At 38.2% G+C, this 17081-nt stretch overlaps 1 protein-coding gene across 15 annotated transcripts in view; it reads right to left on the minus strand.

The window, feature by feature from the left end:
• col12a1a (collagen, type XII, alpha 1a) overlaps positions 1–17081 on the minus strand; it is a 195770-nt gene that overhangs the window by 103847 nt on the left and 74842 nt on the right. For 8 of the 15 annotated variants that reach the window (XM_073927625.1, XM_073927624.1, XM_073927627.1 and 5 more), the window contains one exon: positions 5142–5278. In XM_073927625.1, the coding sequence (XP_073783726.1) occupies positions 5142–5278 (137 nt within the window). Of the gene's footprint in view, positions 1–5141; positions 5279–5393; positions 5524–14967; positions 15114–17081 lie in introns of all 15 variants that reach the window. The other 7 variants (XM_073927622.1, XM_068214690.1, XM_073927623.1 and 4 more) reach the window with 1 other exon arrangement.

Raw genomic sequence — 17081 nt, forward strand, 5'->3', positions numbered from 1 at the left:
ATATGACTAAAAAGTGGTCATAAAAAAATAGCGGTGTTAAAATTAATTGTTTATTCAGTGCACTGTGATGCAGACGCAGACAATTCTGTATCGGTTCAGTAATAATCATAACCGGTTATTGTGTACTGACGTCTTTTATCTCATATGCGCTATGTCGCTGTAGATACTATGGCGAGGGAGGCGAGCGCGAGTATTTACAACGCTCCAAATACTTAAAAAACGCAGAAACTGTGCACAATTTCACTGCGTGTGTTTGCTGCAGTCTTTCACTGACACTTATAGCAGAAGCCAATATTTCACTGCGATTGATTGATTCCTTCATTGTGCTGGTACATTTTGGTTTCACTTTGATTATTTTGTCTGTTTGTAGCCTATGTCGCTTATAATAAATTAATAGTAGGATATCACTCTTGTCACCCACACCACTGTGCATCAGCATTAAGGCCCTGGTAAAGTTCAAACTGAATCGAACTAAAATGACATCATTACAAACACAATCGCGCCAAAACAAAGTTCACTGTGAGTTCGTTTTCTCACCAAAAGCAAACATATCAGGGAATTCGTTTAGGCTCCTAAACACCTTTGAGCTGCCATTGGTCTGTGGCGATTATGCCTTCAGTGGGTTTGTTTTGGAGCTCCGCCTTCTTTGCCATACGACTGATTCGTATCTCAAATCCACAGAGGTCAGACAGAAGAACAAAATCCAACACAACAACATGATGTAAGGAACATGAAGAAATGGGAGGGTTGAGAAGCAGAGCTATCCGCACCTGTATGATCGCTAGCGGACAGATTTTAAAAACTCCGAGGAGGTTTGGACAAGAAGTGCCAAAGTGTTGAGCCTGTCTTCGAAAGTTCTATTCCATTAGTTTTCCTTTAGCATAGTCCCTTATTTATCAGGGGTCGCCACAGCGGAACAAACCGACAATTATTCTGGCATATGCTTTATGCTTCATTCACACTAGTAGCGACTTTGTAGCTGTCTGTCGCTCTGGCTGGTGATCTGCTGCAAACACAGGTCTGTGTAGGTGTACAGCAAGGAGAAAACTCTCTGAGCGAGCTGAGAGAGGATCATGTACTCCTATTGGCTGCCGCTCAAGAAAGTCGCTCTTCATTTGCATAGTTTTCACGGATTCTCAACTTCGTCGTGACGCTCGATACTCCAACCTGACCTCCAAGAGTTGCTGTCACTCGAGTAGACAGAGGTCGCCGGAAGTACCATTCAAGTAGCAAATAGAAAACAATGTAAAGATGTGGCATGCTGCGTCTTGTACACAAGGCTGTTTGTCGGATGTTTCTGAAACTGTTCTTCTCTCTCAGCCACCAATTATTTTGTGTAGCGGAGCACATGAGCAGCATGACACATTCACAACCCCACCTACTGCAGAACAGGGCTGTCGTAAGGTTTGAAAACCCTATCAAACTCCCTTTTGAAGTCAAATGAAGTACAAAAAAACTTTCTTCGAAGGATATCAGAACCTTTAAAAACTCAATGAACTGTTCTCTCAAGGAATTATAGATCTCTTCTGGCAACATTCAGTGTTTGGTTAGCCAACAAGTTAATAAATGCTAGACAGAAGTTGATAATCGGAGAAACAATGGAGTCTCGAATAACACTTTGAGGTCCTGCAGAATCAGAGCTTATCTTTGATCTAGAGGCATCTCATCTTCATCTGTAGGTAACAGGAGCTGCCGCCATCTGTCAGCCTTCTCAGACGTCCATCCACCTGGGTCCACATTCATCTGCGTGTTTGTTTCATCTTTTCATCCCACATCAAAGAGTTATGAGCAGAACCGAGTCGTGATTAATGCATCAGGATGTGGAGCAGCACTCGGGCCAAAACTGCCACTGAGAGCTTTTTCAAAAAAATCATAGAAAAAAAAATTCACACCCATAAAACACGTATCCCAAAGCTCTGGATTGCTGCGTGCCACTCAAAACTCCATCTTTTTTTTTTTTGGTCGGTCTGTTATCGCAATCTTTGGATGGATGATTGCTGTAACCGAGGCTCTGGAGAGCAGCTGTACTCTCTCGGCAGCTGCCGTCTCCACTGACTTGTGTAACGTAATTGCTGATATGTTAAAAGGTCCCAAATCCATCAACATCTTGGTTGTCTGCCTGGACGCATTGTGTAAACAGACAGGAATCTTTCCTCAGGAAGGCTTCTGCTGTGACCCAGGAAGACTTTGGGTATTTGAAAACAAGACTGTTGTTCAACAGATGATAAGCTGTTCACACAATTAATCTCAAGCGTAGTGCTACTCAACACATGGACGATATTGTGCGTGTGAGGGGTTTTTTTTAGTCCTGGAAGTTGTGATATTAGAGTGGAACTGCATGGAACTTTTTTTTGAAAGGACACCAGAGTGTAATGGTCAAAATCTAAACCCTGAATTGACTATAAAAGAATTTTATCAACCTCATTCATTCATTTATTTTCTTGTCGGCTTAGTCCCTTTATTAATCCGGGGTCGCCACAGCGGAATGAACCGCCAACTTATCCAGCAAGTTTTTTACGCAGCGGATGCCCTTCCAGCCGCAACCCATCTCTGGGAAACATCTACACACACACATTCACACACACTCATACACTACGGACAATTTAGCCTACCCAATTCACCTGTACCGCATGTCTTTGGACTGTGGGGGAAACTGAAGCACCCGGAGGAAACCCACGCGAAGGCAGAGAGAATATGCAAACTCCACACAGAAACTGAAGTTCGAACCAGCGACCCAGCGACCTTCTTGCTGTTAGGCGTCAGCACTACCTACTGCACCACAGCCACTGACTTTACGGTCGGTTCCTTTTGAACGCCCCCTGTCGTTTTAAAGAATATTACAATGACGAATTCGTCAAATATAAAAGGCTCGTCAGTTTCGTGAGGTGCGCGCACAGTCAGAGGTGTGCTATGTGGCGCCAGGCGAAAGTGTAAATCAGCCTTAAAGGGTCGTGAAACACCAAAACACATTTTTTGAGCCGTTGACAGTCGTATATGTGTCCCACACTGCTAAAAACACTATTAGGACACATATATCTCACAAAAATGGGAAAATTGGTTGTTTTTGCGTTATTTCGAGCAAATTTGTACTTCCAGATTGAAACAAATTTTTGAAGCTGCATCACGCCATTAGATCTTAGCGTGTACTCCAGCGTGTAGACTGGACGTCTGTACCTGGGAGTACCTTATTAGGTGTTTGAGTGTGCTGCATTCATTCATGAGTAAGACTTGGTTCAAACCAATCAGCGCGCTCTATTATGCAACTTTATTAATATGCATGCAAGCTTCGAAGACTGTACCTGAAACAGTGTTCAGACGGCAGAGAGACGCCACGTTGTGTTGCCAAAAGAAGTGGGAAAAGAATAAGAATTGTTTGGAGATACGGGTCGTCAGTGTTGCTTTTATAATGTGCTGCAGTGAAGGTTTTGTTTTCATTTTCCAGCTATGAGAGCGCTGCTGGACTCAGGTGTGGACACAGCTCCACTGTGTTGATTGTCCTGTCTACAGATTTGGTAAGTGTGTCCGATCAGCGATCAGCGATTTCTTTGTTCATTCAGATGGCAAAGTTATAGTTGGTATGGTCAGCAGTACTTTTACAGTGTTTAAAGACAGACCTTGGTCAAAATGATTTCTAAGATACTTAGTTTACGTTAACATCACTACAATATTATGGACTGAAAGATCTGTTGTAAATGCTGCTCTCAGAGTGTCAACATGAACACTGCAAGCAAACTATTACCGATCGTCATGTTGAATTTTCGCCGCATTTTGTGACAGAATAGCCTACACACACACAGCTTTCTGACCCACCGAGTGCATCTGAGGTTTTTTTCTCTTATACGATGTGCGGTATCAAACATTCCACCATCATTAAACACAGTCACTGTCTTTCTCCTCTGCAAGTGTGTTTGTTTTGCCTCTGTGAAAATCAGGCGTGCCCAAATCGAAACTTATATTTTTATTCAAATCCTTCTCCTTTTCCCTCCTCCGACACTCCCACATAAACAGAGCTAGACACACCCACTTTCCTGTATGATGAATCTAAACCAGGTGTGTCCAAACTCTGTCCTGGAGGGCCGGTGTCCTGCATAAACACACTTGTCTTGAAGTTTCTAGTATACCTAGTAATAACTTGATTAGCTAATTCAGGTGTGTTTAATTGAGGTTGGGACTAAACTATGTAGAACACCGGCCCTCCAGGACCGAGATTGGACACCTCTGATCTAAACTAATTTCTATAGTTCAAACAACTCTGAATTATAGCAGAAAGCGACTGGTATAATGGACCACGTATAAAAAAAAGTACTCAAGTTTAAATCAGACTTGGGCTCATAATTACGGTTAATGTGGAGGACCAGGTCAGGCTCGGACACAAGTTGAGCCTGTGCTGGTTCATTTGTTTGAAATGACGTCACAAAAGTATATTTTCTAAGACATTAAGAAGCACAAAGAAAAGAAGACAGCACTTCAAGAGTTCGCCCTTAGCTGATGATTGATCATAAAGCTTGTTTGGCATGCTGTCCCGGGAGAGAGCCCTGAACATGTGAGATCCTCGAGCCCGGGGCTCCCCCCGTTGCAGGGGGAGAGGGAAGTCCGAGTTCAGGTATATCCTGCTTGATAATGTTGGAAGTAGAATAAAATGCTAGGAAGTGTCTATGCTGTCAATTTAGATTTGTCAATATACTTATGTTACATGTTTTTGGTCTGTGGGAGGAAACCGGAGAGCCCCGTGAAAACCCATGCAAACACGAGGAGAACATGCGAACTCCGCACAGAAACGCCGACCTGGCCAGGTAGAGTCCGAGCCGATGGCATTCTTGCTGTGCGACTGTGGTGCTAACCACCAGGCCTCCATGCTGCCCTGACAAGGAAATGGGAGGAATAGGGGTGGAAGTGGGATTCTTCAAGACGAAGATGGTTGAGGTAAGATACTCTGGTTATTTATAGTGGTTAAGGAGTCATCTGATTAGTGAATCAGGATTAGCCAATGTGGACCAGGTGCTATCAATCATAAGCGCGTACTCCTCTCGAAATTAGTTTATAAATAAACTTCACTTAAACACTTAAAAGAGCACATTTCCTTTGAGATACAGTCAATAGGACACATGATCTGTGAGTTTGTGTTGTGTTTGTGGTCTAACCTCCTTCGCCTCTCCCTCCTCTGGCTTGTAAGTGATGATGTACTTTCGGACGGCGCCGGGCGCAGCGTCCCAGTCCAGCTGCATGGTGCTGTGGGTCACATCGGTAATCCTCAACTCACCGGATGGAGGAAGAGGCACTAAGGAGAGAGCGGAAATACAGAAGAAAAAACAAAACAAAAAACAGAAACAATGAGAGTCTGACAGGCGAGCAGAACACCCTGCTGAGGGGAAGAAAACCCTACTGCCACCTACGGGTCACCCCTTGATCAATCAGAGGTTCACTGGCGTAATCGCCGTGCAGGGCGAAGAGCGAAACACTGTAGGCCGTGTTGGGGAGAAGTTTCTTCAGCTGGACGTCAGTGACCATTCCTTTCACTCGCATCTGTGAAGGTCAACCACACCACACATGAAAGGAAGGCTGCACTCGTGAAAAAGCATATTTGATGGAACAAATCACTTTGCTGCCCTGCTGGAAAGACCAGATCTGATTTGGACCAGCACGATTTTATAAAACAGATGTCGATGCGTTGAGGCTTGTAATGGCAAATTAATTTCTTCCTGTTCGCTAAAACTGAATAAAGTCAGACAAAATCCCCTCTCACACAGTGATACCGTAAATATCTGGAAAATTTCCGGAACGACTTTACCGGTATATTCAAAAAAGCGCTGTTCACACAGGCGAGGACGTTACGGAATTTTTCCGGAAAAGAGCATTCACACATCCTTTCCAAAATACCGGTAAATTCTGACATCATTCACCACAAATGAGCTTTAAACGGCTGCGCTTGTATTTGTAAACATTTGACTAAATTACAAACTCTGTGGATGATCAATATTGTGAACAACTTTCGCAGGATCACTTTCGCATGTCGAGATGTTCATAATATGTGCGTGTGCTGGCGCTCACATGCTGTTTCACAGACACACGCAAAGCTTAAAGGTAAACAAACAACGGCTTATCATAAGCATCTCATCGATGATTATTTACACAGGTGGCATTAAGAAGAACATATAAACGTGATCTGACTAACTTCTAACAGCTAAATGTGTCTGGAAAAATATTCAAAGACTTTTATTCTCACAAACCGCGCAGACGTAAATGCGTCTGACTGTCTGAAAATAGCCAAAACGAATTTACGGGTATTTTCAAAAAGGACCTGTTCACACATACAACCTTTGTTGTATGTGTGAACAGTATTGCCGGCAATTTTCCGGAAAGTTCTGTATGCGTGAAAGGGGCTAAAGTTTGTCTTTTAATAGCTTTAATTCTCCGTCGAATGATCAGTTTACACACAAACAGCTTCTATAAGCAAAAGCATCCCAAGGATGGACTCACAGGAATTTTGAAAGACAATGTTACAATGTTTTAGATAGGAATTTCTCTACAGCTCCTTCATTCTTTAACAATCATTGTAATAGCCCAATGCATTTAATGTTTACTTTAACAAAACCTTAAACAATTATCAATATCTAATGGCCCGTTTCCATTGACTGGTACTGGTTGTATGCTTTTTAAATCCATTTCCACTGTCAAAATATAGCAAAAAGCGAACCGCACCACTTATTTTGGCTACCCTTTCCAAAGGGTACCTAGCACAACAAAAGGGCACCAAAAGGCGGAGCTAGATGCGCAGCTGAACGCTATTGGTTTGCAGAGAAATGTCTTTAGCGCTTGCACAAGCCTGGAGAATAAAAACAAAAGAACCGCCATTTTTAAACACACAGCCGAGACATTACACTGTAATAATAAATACATATAATTATCATCATTCATATTATTATCATCACCTTTGGGACTATTATGAACTCAGAATGACGGAATTACTTTTCTAACAAGATGTTTGAAACATGATTTCAAACCACACTGAACTGAGCTAAACTGAACTGAACTTAAACACTAAAAACTGAACCACAATGATCCAGTTACTATGACCATTTATGTGAAGCTGCTTTGACACAATGTACATTGTACTAGCGCTATACAAATAAAGCTGAATTGAACTGAATTGAATGTTACAATAACCTTACATGTGCTGGTGAAGAATAAAGATGAGAGGCATTTGTACTCACTGTATATGTTTCGTATCGTTTATGAACCCAAATAAAGCTTATATGTAAGCTTATATGTTTATATGTTTTCATTTGTAATTGGTCACATTTCAGAGACTTTAGAGATCTAATTAATATAATTGAATATATTTTATATAATTGCAGACATTGCAAACTTTGAAACAAACAAAAAATACACTTTAAAATTTTAAATATAAAAAAACTAGTAATACTATAAAAATAATACTCTAAGTCAGTGGATCTTTTTCACCAAGTACCACCTCAGAAATTTTTTTCTCTCCAAGTACCACCATAATGACTAGTATTGAAATACAGTAGCGTAGTAGGCCTACTTAAGCAGCGACAGCTCTGCACAGTTAAAAAAATGTGGCAGATTAATTACTATTATTATGAATATTTATTAATGTGAGACACTTTAAACTATAAATAGTTTGAACTTTAAAACTGCACTCTGCTTACAGGTAAAAAAATAAATAAAACGTCAACGTTTAAAATAAAATGTGCTTTTTATAAAGTAATTAAAAATGACACTGTTCTTAAAAAGTAAAAGAAAACTGCTGTATTTAAATGTAAAGTATTATCATATAGTAGCCTATTCATCTAAACCTGGAAATATTCCTTGGACCTCATAAATAGTTTTATAAATAATAAATAAGTAATACGCCATCATACTCATATTTAAAATCTTTTTTGATACATTTAGAAATATATGATATATATATATATATATATATATATATATATATATATATATATATATATATATATATATATATATATATATATATTTATTATTATTATTTTTTTTATTTACTTATTTATTTATACAACAGTTCTGTCTGGTTCTCGAATCTGATTGGCTGATCGCCGTGATATATTTAAGTAATATCAGCACCCGTTCAGCCTCTTTACCCTTTGTGTATTACTCCGCCCACATACAGCCAACCAGACACTACAGATGTAAAGTTTAAAAGATGCTTGCTCAGCTGTTTAACTGTCAGCTTATGATTTGAATCCAACGCGAAAGAAAGTAGTTCCTCATACAAAAGGATTTTTGAGACTCTCCATGTTTGATTTTTTCATTTTTCCTCTCCATGTTTGACATATTTGTATATCTTCGAAATCTAAAAATTACCTTGAATTATAGATATATAAACTGGATTTACATATTTAAATTAGATCTGCTTCCTGCGCGTTAGAGTTGGCTATTTGTGTTAGAAAAGCAAGTGATTAAACTATACCTTTTAACATTGCGATAAAAAATTACAGGATACGCCACCAACAACAGTTACGAATATGGGGAGATTAGCTTCAAATGATAGAATACATAACATTTTTTTTTTATTAAAATAAAAGGTTCAGCCTATTAAATTAATTTACTGATCACATTGGTGTTATCGTATGCGTCAAATGGTTAAAAGTGCGTTTGTTTTTTTACTTTAATTATTCAGCGATTTCACTGCGTACCACTAGAAGGAAGCATCCGTACCACTAGTGTTACACGTATCACAGTTTGAGAACCACGGATCTAAATCATTTCGGTTTTACATTATAAGGTACATTTATAGCAAAGAAGCTCGAAATGTTGAGCCTCAAAACACAAAATGTGCTGGTCTTTTCAGCAGGGCAGCTTTAGCATAAATATTTCTGAATCCTTTATACAACTTCTGATTTCAGTCTAGACTAAGATATTTTCTCACATATGCTTTCTTCCTAATGGAAATAATGGAGGAGCCATTTTAAACATCTGCGCTCTCAGACGGGCCCTGTGGACATCGGATTCTCACCAGGACTGACGGCGAGAGCTCTGGATCTTCCCACTTATGTGAAAGAAAAACTGAGCTAACAAGCCCCAAAGCGCTAATGAGCTGTTATTTTCCAAAAGCTGCAATATAAAGGACGTTTCTGAAGCCATTCGATGTAAACCCACCACCTGCGGTCTCTACTGCATCTCCAAAAACGCTTTCCATTTCCTCTTTCTGCTACAGTATGTCATAGTCGCTTACAGATTTGAGCTCCACAAGACCGCTGGGTTTCAATGAGAACATTTTGTCTCTTGCTTTAAAGGCCAATATTTTGTCATTTACACTATTTATTTTATTGAATATTCTGCAATGCAAAAATGTTGCTCTGACTTCGAAACTTTTGCTTGTTTTCCAGTACAAATAAATGCGTAAATTAAGATACGTTTAGTTGAGAAACAAAATAACTTCAGAACTTATTAAAGTTTATGTTTATCACAGAAAAAAATAAATTTTTAGATCTCTTAAGGAGATATTTTTTGTCTTGCTTTAAGCAAAAAGTAATAAAAAAAAATCATTATGTCACTTACGTCATTTACTTCTAACTGTATCTTGCTCTAAAAATATATAGACATTCATGTTTGAGCAACCTTTTTTATTGTTACATTTTATTACGATTTTATTGTCCAATTATGAGCATTTTTCTCACATTTCAAGCTATAAAATAGGAATTGTGTTTCCAGGCCCTATCATATACCTCCCTCAATAAACAGCAAGACGTGTATAGTGCAATTTTTTGCTATTTTTAGACCAGCGCAACTGTAATTTTCATGTTTTGCACCACATTGTTTAAATAGCAAATCTATTTGCGCCACTTTGTGAACTCATTGATGTGCTGCCTTTTCAGTTTATTCATGACAATCTGCATTTGTATATTGATATTATAATTAGCAGTATTATTTATTATATGCATATTTATGTTTAAATAGAATTTATAAAAACAAGCTTGGATTTGTCCACCTGTGGGGTTTCGAGGACGTTTGCATCACGATATGGGGCATAAGAACAAGGACGTGTGTTTGGATATAACTTAGTGCTTTGACAACACTTCTTTATTATTGTTCATTTATTCTATGCTGGAAAATTTATCTGAATTTAGAAATAGTTTTGAAACAAATCTTTGCGCTTCACGAACCAAATTAAGTATGTAGGCTAATGGATGTCTTCAGTGGAGTGAGTTTTCACCATTTCCTCATCCATGAAAGTAAAGGAGTGAAGAGTAAAAGTAAAGTAAAGTAAAGAGAAAGTAAAGAGGCTGAATGGAGGAGGCTCATTCTTTATCCTCATGCTGCAGAGGCACTGTTTAACTGTTGTCTCACTAGTGAAGCGTTCAGTTTTTTGCGTACAGTGTCTCTGATTGGTTTAATGCACGTTATGCTCAAAACTCACCCATAACTCATTAAGAGAATAAGCACAACCATGCGTTGCGGTGCAAACTGTATTTTTCCGGCCTTAAACGAGCAGAAGTGGATTCGGACACGACCCTAATGCTTTTGCACTATGCGCTTCAGACTTTGCGCTTAGATTGTTAAAATAGAACCCTTCATCTCACAATTCTTAAAAAAATTAAGTGTGTAAAAACTAAAAACTCACAATTGCAAGAAATATCACCACTATCACGCTTATCAGCTCATGCTAATTTTCTGCTCGAAAAGTTGACTTTGTAATTTGTTGTACTGCTTTTGTGGCGTTTGTTGTTTAATAATTTACTGTATTTGTGATGTAAATGGTGGCAAAGGTGGTGAATTAATAGTTTTCTACTACTACTACTACTACTTTATTCAAGTTCATGGCAAACATGAAATTCCAAGTCATTCATGTGGCCTAGCAGAAATTAAAATCTATTTGCACAATTGATTTGCCTTTGTATGTAAATTAATTACGAATACTTAAAGTCATCATGAACTGGAAGTTGCTGAGACTTATTTTCAGTATGTTGATGTATTCCAACTGAAACTGAAAATTGATAAGGGGGCAGGGCTTTCCTTTAGCGAATCATTACCTCATAGCAAAGTAGCGGTAAGAGAGAAGTGTTAAGAATATTGTAACTGAAGTCGTCAAATATACGACAACAGTGAGGAACCGCCTTTACAAACTTGGAAACAAATGCTCAGACTTTGATTAAAGATTACCAAAACAGCTTTTTTTTTAAGTGGATTAACCTGGACGGATTATTTTTTCACCTAAAGAATAACAATGTGCCTGTATACATTGCAATTTTTAAATTCACAAAGACTTTAAGTTCAAATTTGGAAAGAACCAAGCATAACTATCTTTAAAAAATAAATAAATAATAATAATAAAATGAGGTGGAAACTGGCTTCTGCAGATATTAGTACTGGAAATCAAGACAAAATCCATAATGAAGTCACTATCTTCTCCAAATGAAGTCACTATCTTCTCCAAATGAAGGCACTATCTTCTCCAAATGAAGTCACTATCTTCTCCAAATGAAGTCACTATCTTCTCCAAATGAAGTCACTATCTTCTCCAAATGAAGTCACTATCTTCTCCAAATGAAGTCACTAGCTTCTCCAAATGAAGTCACTATCTTCTCCAAATGAAGTCACTATCTTCTCCAAATGAAGTCACTATCTTCTCCAAATGAAGGCACTATCTTCTCCAAATGAAGTCACTAGCTTCTCCAAATGAAGTCACTAGCTTCTCCAAATGAAGTCACTATCTTCTCCAAATGAAGTCACTATCTTCTCCAAATGAAGTCAATATCTTCTCCAAATGAAGTCACTATCTTCTCCAAATGAAGTCACTATCTTCTCCAAATGAAGTCACTATCTTCTCCAAATGAAGTCACTAGCTTCTCCAAATGAAGTCACTATCTTCTCCAAATGAAGTCACTATCTTCTCCAAATGAAGTCAATATCTTCTCCAAATGAAGTCACTATCTTCTCCAAATGAAGTCACTATCTTCTCCAAATGAAGTCACTATCTTCTCCAAATGAAGTCACTAGCTTCTCCAAATGAAGTCACTATCTTCTCCAAATGAAGTCACTAGCTTCTCCAAATGAAGTCACTATCTTCTCCAAATGAAGGCACTATCTTCTCCAAATGAAGTCACTAGCTTCTCCAAATGAAGGCACTATCTTCTCCAAATGAAGTCACTATCTTCTCCAAATGAAGTCACTAGCTTCTCCAAATGAAGTCACTAGCTTCTCCAAATGAAGTCAATATCTTCTCCAAACGAAGTCACTATCTTCTCCAAATGAAGTCACTAGCTTCTCCAAATGAAGTCACTATCTTCTCCAAACGAAGTCACTATCTTCTCCAAATGAAGTCACTATCTTCTCCAAATGAAGTCACTATCTTCTCCAAATGAAATCACTAGATTCTCCAAATGAAGTCACTAGCTTCTCCAAATGAAGTCACTATCTTCTCCAAATGAAGTCACTAGCTTCTCCAAATGAAGTCAATATCTTCTCCAAACGAAGTCAATATCTTCTCCAAACGAAGTCACTATCTTCTCCAAATGAAGTCACTATCTTCTCCAAATGAAGTCACTATCTTCTCCAAATGAAGTCACTATCTTCTCCAAACGAAGTCAATATCTTCTCCAAACGAAGTCAATATCTTCTCCAAACGAAGTCACTATCTTCTCCAAATGAAGTCACTATCTTCTCCAAATGAAGTCACTAGCTTCTCCAAATGAAGTCACTAGCTTCTCCAAATGAAGTCACTAGCTTCTCCAAATGAAGTCACTATCTTCTCCAAATGAAGGCACTATCTTCTCCAAATGAAGTCACTATCTTCTCCAAATGAAGTCACTATCTTCTCCAAATGAAGTCACTATCTTCTCCAAATGAAATAACTAGCTTCTCCAAATGAAGTCACTAGCTTCTCCAAATGAAGGCACTATCTTCTCCAAATGAAGTCACTATCTTCTCCAAATGAAGTCACTATCTTCTCCAAATGAAGTCACTATCTTCTCCAAATGAAGTCACTAGCTTCTCCAAATGAAGTCACTATCTTCTCCAAACGAAGTCACTATCTTCTCCGAATGAAGTCACTATCTTCTCCAAATGAAGTCACTATCTTCTCCAAATGAAGTCACTATCTTCTCCAAATGAAGGCACTATCTTCTCCAAATGAAGTCACTAGCTTCTCCAAATGAAGGCACTATCTTCTCCAAATGAAGTCACTATCTTCTCCAAATGAAGTCACTAGCTTCTCCAAATGAAGTCACTAGCTTCTCCAAATGAAGTCAATATCTTCTCCAAACGAAGTCACTATCTTCTCCAAATGAAGTCACTAGCTTCTCCAAATGAAGTCACTATCTTCTCCAAACGAAGTCACTATCTTCTCCAAATGAAGTCACTATCTTCTCCAAATGAAGTCACTATCTTCTCCAAATGAAATCACTAGATTCTCCAAATGAAGTCACTAGCTTCTCCAAATGAAGTCACTATCTTCTCCAAATGAAGTCACTAGCTTCTCCAAATGAAGTCAATATCTTCTCCAAACGAAGTCAATATCTTCTCCAAACGAAGTCACTATCTTCTCCAAATGAAGTCACTATCTTCTCCAAATGAAGTCACTATCTTCTCCAAATGAAGTCACTATCTTCTCCAAATGAAGTCACTAGCTTCTCCAAATGAAGTCACTATCTTCTCCAAACGAAGTCACTATCTTCTCCAAATGAAGTCACTATCTTCTCCAAATGAAGTCACTATCTTCTCCAAATGAAATCACTAGATTCTCCAAATGAAGTCACTAGCTTCTCCAAATGAAGTCACTATCTTCTCCAAATGAAGTCACTAGCTTCTCCAAATGAAGTCAATATCTTCTCCAAACGAAGTCAATATCTTCTCCAAACGAAGTCACTATCTTCTCCAAACGAAGTCAATATCTTCTCCAAACGAAGTCAATATCTTCTCCAAACGAAGTCACTATCTTCTCCAAATGAAGTCACTATCTTCTCCAAATGAAGTCACTAGCTTCTCCAAATGAAGTCACTAGCTTCTCCAAATGAAGTCACTAGCTTCTCCAAATGAAGTCACTATCTTCTCCAAATGAAGGCACTATCTTCTCCAAATGAAGTCACTATCTTCTCCAAATGAAGTCACTATCTTCTCCAAATGAAGTCACTATCTTCTCCAAATGAAATAACTAGCTTCTCCAAATGAAGTCACTAGCTTCTCCAAATGAAGGCACTATCTTCTCCAAATGAAGTCACTATCTTCTCCAAATGAAGTCACTATCTTCTCCAAATGAAGTCACTATCTTCTCCAAATGAAGTCACTAGCTTCTCCAAATGAAGTCACTATCTTCTCCAAACGAAGTCACTATCTTCTCCGAATGAAGTCACTATCTTCTCCAAATGAAGTCACTATCTTCTCCAAATGAAGTCACTATCTTCTCCAAATGAAGTCACTAGCTTCTCCAAATGAAGTCACTATCTTCTCCAAACGAAGTCACTATCTTCTCCGAATGAAGTCACTATCTTCTCCAAATGAAGTCACTATCTTCTCCAAATGAAATCACTAGATTCTCCAAATGAAGTCACTAGCTTCTCCAAATGAAGTCACTATCTTCTCCAAATGAAGTCACTAGCTTCTCCAAATGAAGTCACTATCTTCTCCAAATGAAGTCACTAGCTTCTCCAAATGAAGTCAATATCTTCTCCAAACGAAGTCACTATCTTCTCCAAATGAAGTCACTATCTTCTCCAAACGAAGTCACTATCTTCTCCAAATGAAGTCACTAGCTTCTCCAAATGAAGTCACTATCTTCTCCAAATGAAGTCACTGTCTTCTCCAAATGAAGTCACTATCAAACAAAATCTCTAAGCACATTCTCTCTTTCTACTGCTAAACATTAAAAATGGAGGACCAACTTCAGATTCTCTCAGACTCTACACTGCCCTAGTTTGAGTTCTAATACACAAGCTGTTGTTGAAGACCGGAGCGAGGCAGTGGTTAAAGTGTATGTCGTCCTCGTACCTCCTGCTCCACAGAGGGTTCAGTGGCGTTAAGGGCCTTGTAGAGAAGCATGTAGCCTGTGGCCCCTGTGGCTGCGTCCCATCTCACATTCATGGTGGTGGAGCGCTCTTTGTAGATGTTCATGCTCCTCACAGCACTGAGAGGCACTACAGAGGGGAACAGGTCTTTTCTCTCTTTCTATTATTCATCTCAGGCCCTGACTATCTCCATCTAAGCGGACTGAAGCTCATGGAGCGATGGGAAGGTGGAATGAGGTGCCATGAAGGACAATGACTGGATGAGGATGATCATGGATACTCATGTGATGGAAATGACTGACAGACAGACAAATGTCAACGTGTACACTGCAAAATACTGTTATTTTTTGTCTTGTTTTCTGAGAAATATCTATTCTTTAAGTACAAATGTATTTACTTAAGAAGCAAAATAAAACCTTGTAAACTTACAGCATTATTTAAATTCTGTCGTCATTTACTGAAGCGTTTCCAAACCATTTCTCTCTTCTGTTGAACAAAAGAGATAATATTTTGGAGATTGTTTAAAAAAAAAATGGTGGCCATTGACTTTGATAGCTAAAACTGTCAGTTTTCGAACCTTCATCAAAGCATCTTCTTTTTTGTTCAACAATAGAAACTTAAATTTCGTGTAAATTAGACTTTATTTTCAATGAAAAATGCTTTTTTAAAGATTTATTTTTGGAATGTTTACCTTTATTCAACAGGACATTAGGATGACAGCAAGTGAAGTTAGAGAAAGTGAGAGAAACTGGATCTGAAAATGTCCATGAGCCAGGACTCAAACTCAGGACACCCGCACAAACCACTAGACTATCAGCACAGTTTAAAACAAACATAAATATTGATTTTCTTGTTTTAAAGATGCTGTATGTATGTTTTGGACTCTTCTAAAGCATACTACAATAATATGCTACTACATATTTAATAAACATGCAAAGAGAACCTACTTTTTTATTGAAAAAAGATGCTAAAGTCAGATATTCGCCTTTAAAAATGTGCGTTCTGTGTCAGAATGTCTGTCTTGTTTTGGTCTCTATAACCAGCCCACTGCCAGTTTACCCAATTATATTTCAGAACTCTGGTTTGCCTTGGTGGAAAACCAAGACTTGAAGGCTGCTTTAATGTGGAGCGATCGATGATGTGAACTTTTGAGGACCGTAGCAGCCTCAGAAATGAGACGCAGATTCAGAGTCATAAAAATCTACATGAGTGAATTTTTATTTAGAAAATAATGCAAATTTTACTAAAGTAAAACAATAGCTGAGTAGCATACGTTGTAAAGCTTGTTCGGTAGGCACAATTGCTCCTATTGGTGCTGTCAATATAGCAACCTGCATGTGTGTCGATCACCAGAGGAATGGTTGGGTGAAAAAAACCCTCTCCAATATTTTGAATTTGGACTGTAATACCTAGCCAACCACAAGGGGGGTCAATCCTACATATTGCACATTTAATCATCAACTCACATAATTGTGATTTATTTTTGCTTATATTTGCTTCTTCAGTAAATGTGTCTCGATTTAAGAATGTTTTGATGTTTATGCTAAAAAACAAGACAAAAAATACTGGGAAAATAATTTTGCAGTGTAAAGACAATGATGATTTTATGTATGCGCACGAATAAAAACACGGACACTTTGCGATGCAAAAGCAGCATCATGCCGGACGAAACACCATTCAGAGCGCTGTGAAAGGAACGATGGTGTTAGGGTTATGTCATCATGTTAATTCATGATCAAATGTGGCAAAAACAAGATCAGCAACATAAGCACACACGCCTTGCAAAGCATTTTATTTGCATCTTCTCAGTAACTGGTTAAACATCAGTGAAATCAACAGTTCCTTTGACAAGGTGAATCAGACAAAACATATCTGAAATATTGAAATCTAAAAAAATAAATAAGTGCATGTTTACTTTAAATTATTGTCATTAGCATCTAAAATTTATATACAGTTGAAGTCAGAATTATTAGCCCGCCTGGATTATTAGACCCCCTGTTTATTTTTTCCCAATTTCTGTTTAAAAGAGCAGCATTTTTTCAGCACATTTCTAATCATAATAGTTTTAATTACTCATTTCTAATAACTGATTTGTTT

The sequence above is a fragment of the Danio rerio genome, chromosome 17 (genome assembly GCF_049306965.1).
Source record: "Danio rerio strain Tuebingen ecotype United States chromosome 17, GRCz12tu, whole genome shotgun sequence".
Lineage (NCBI taxonomy): Eukaryota > Metazoa > Chordata > Actinopteri > Cypriniformes > Danionidae > Danio > Danio rerio.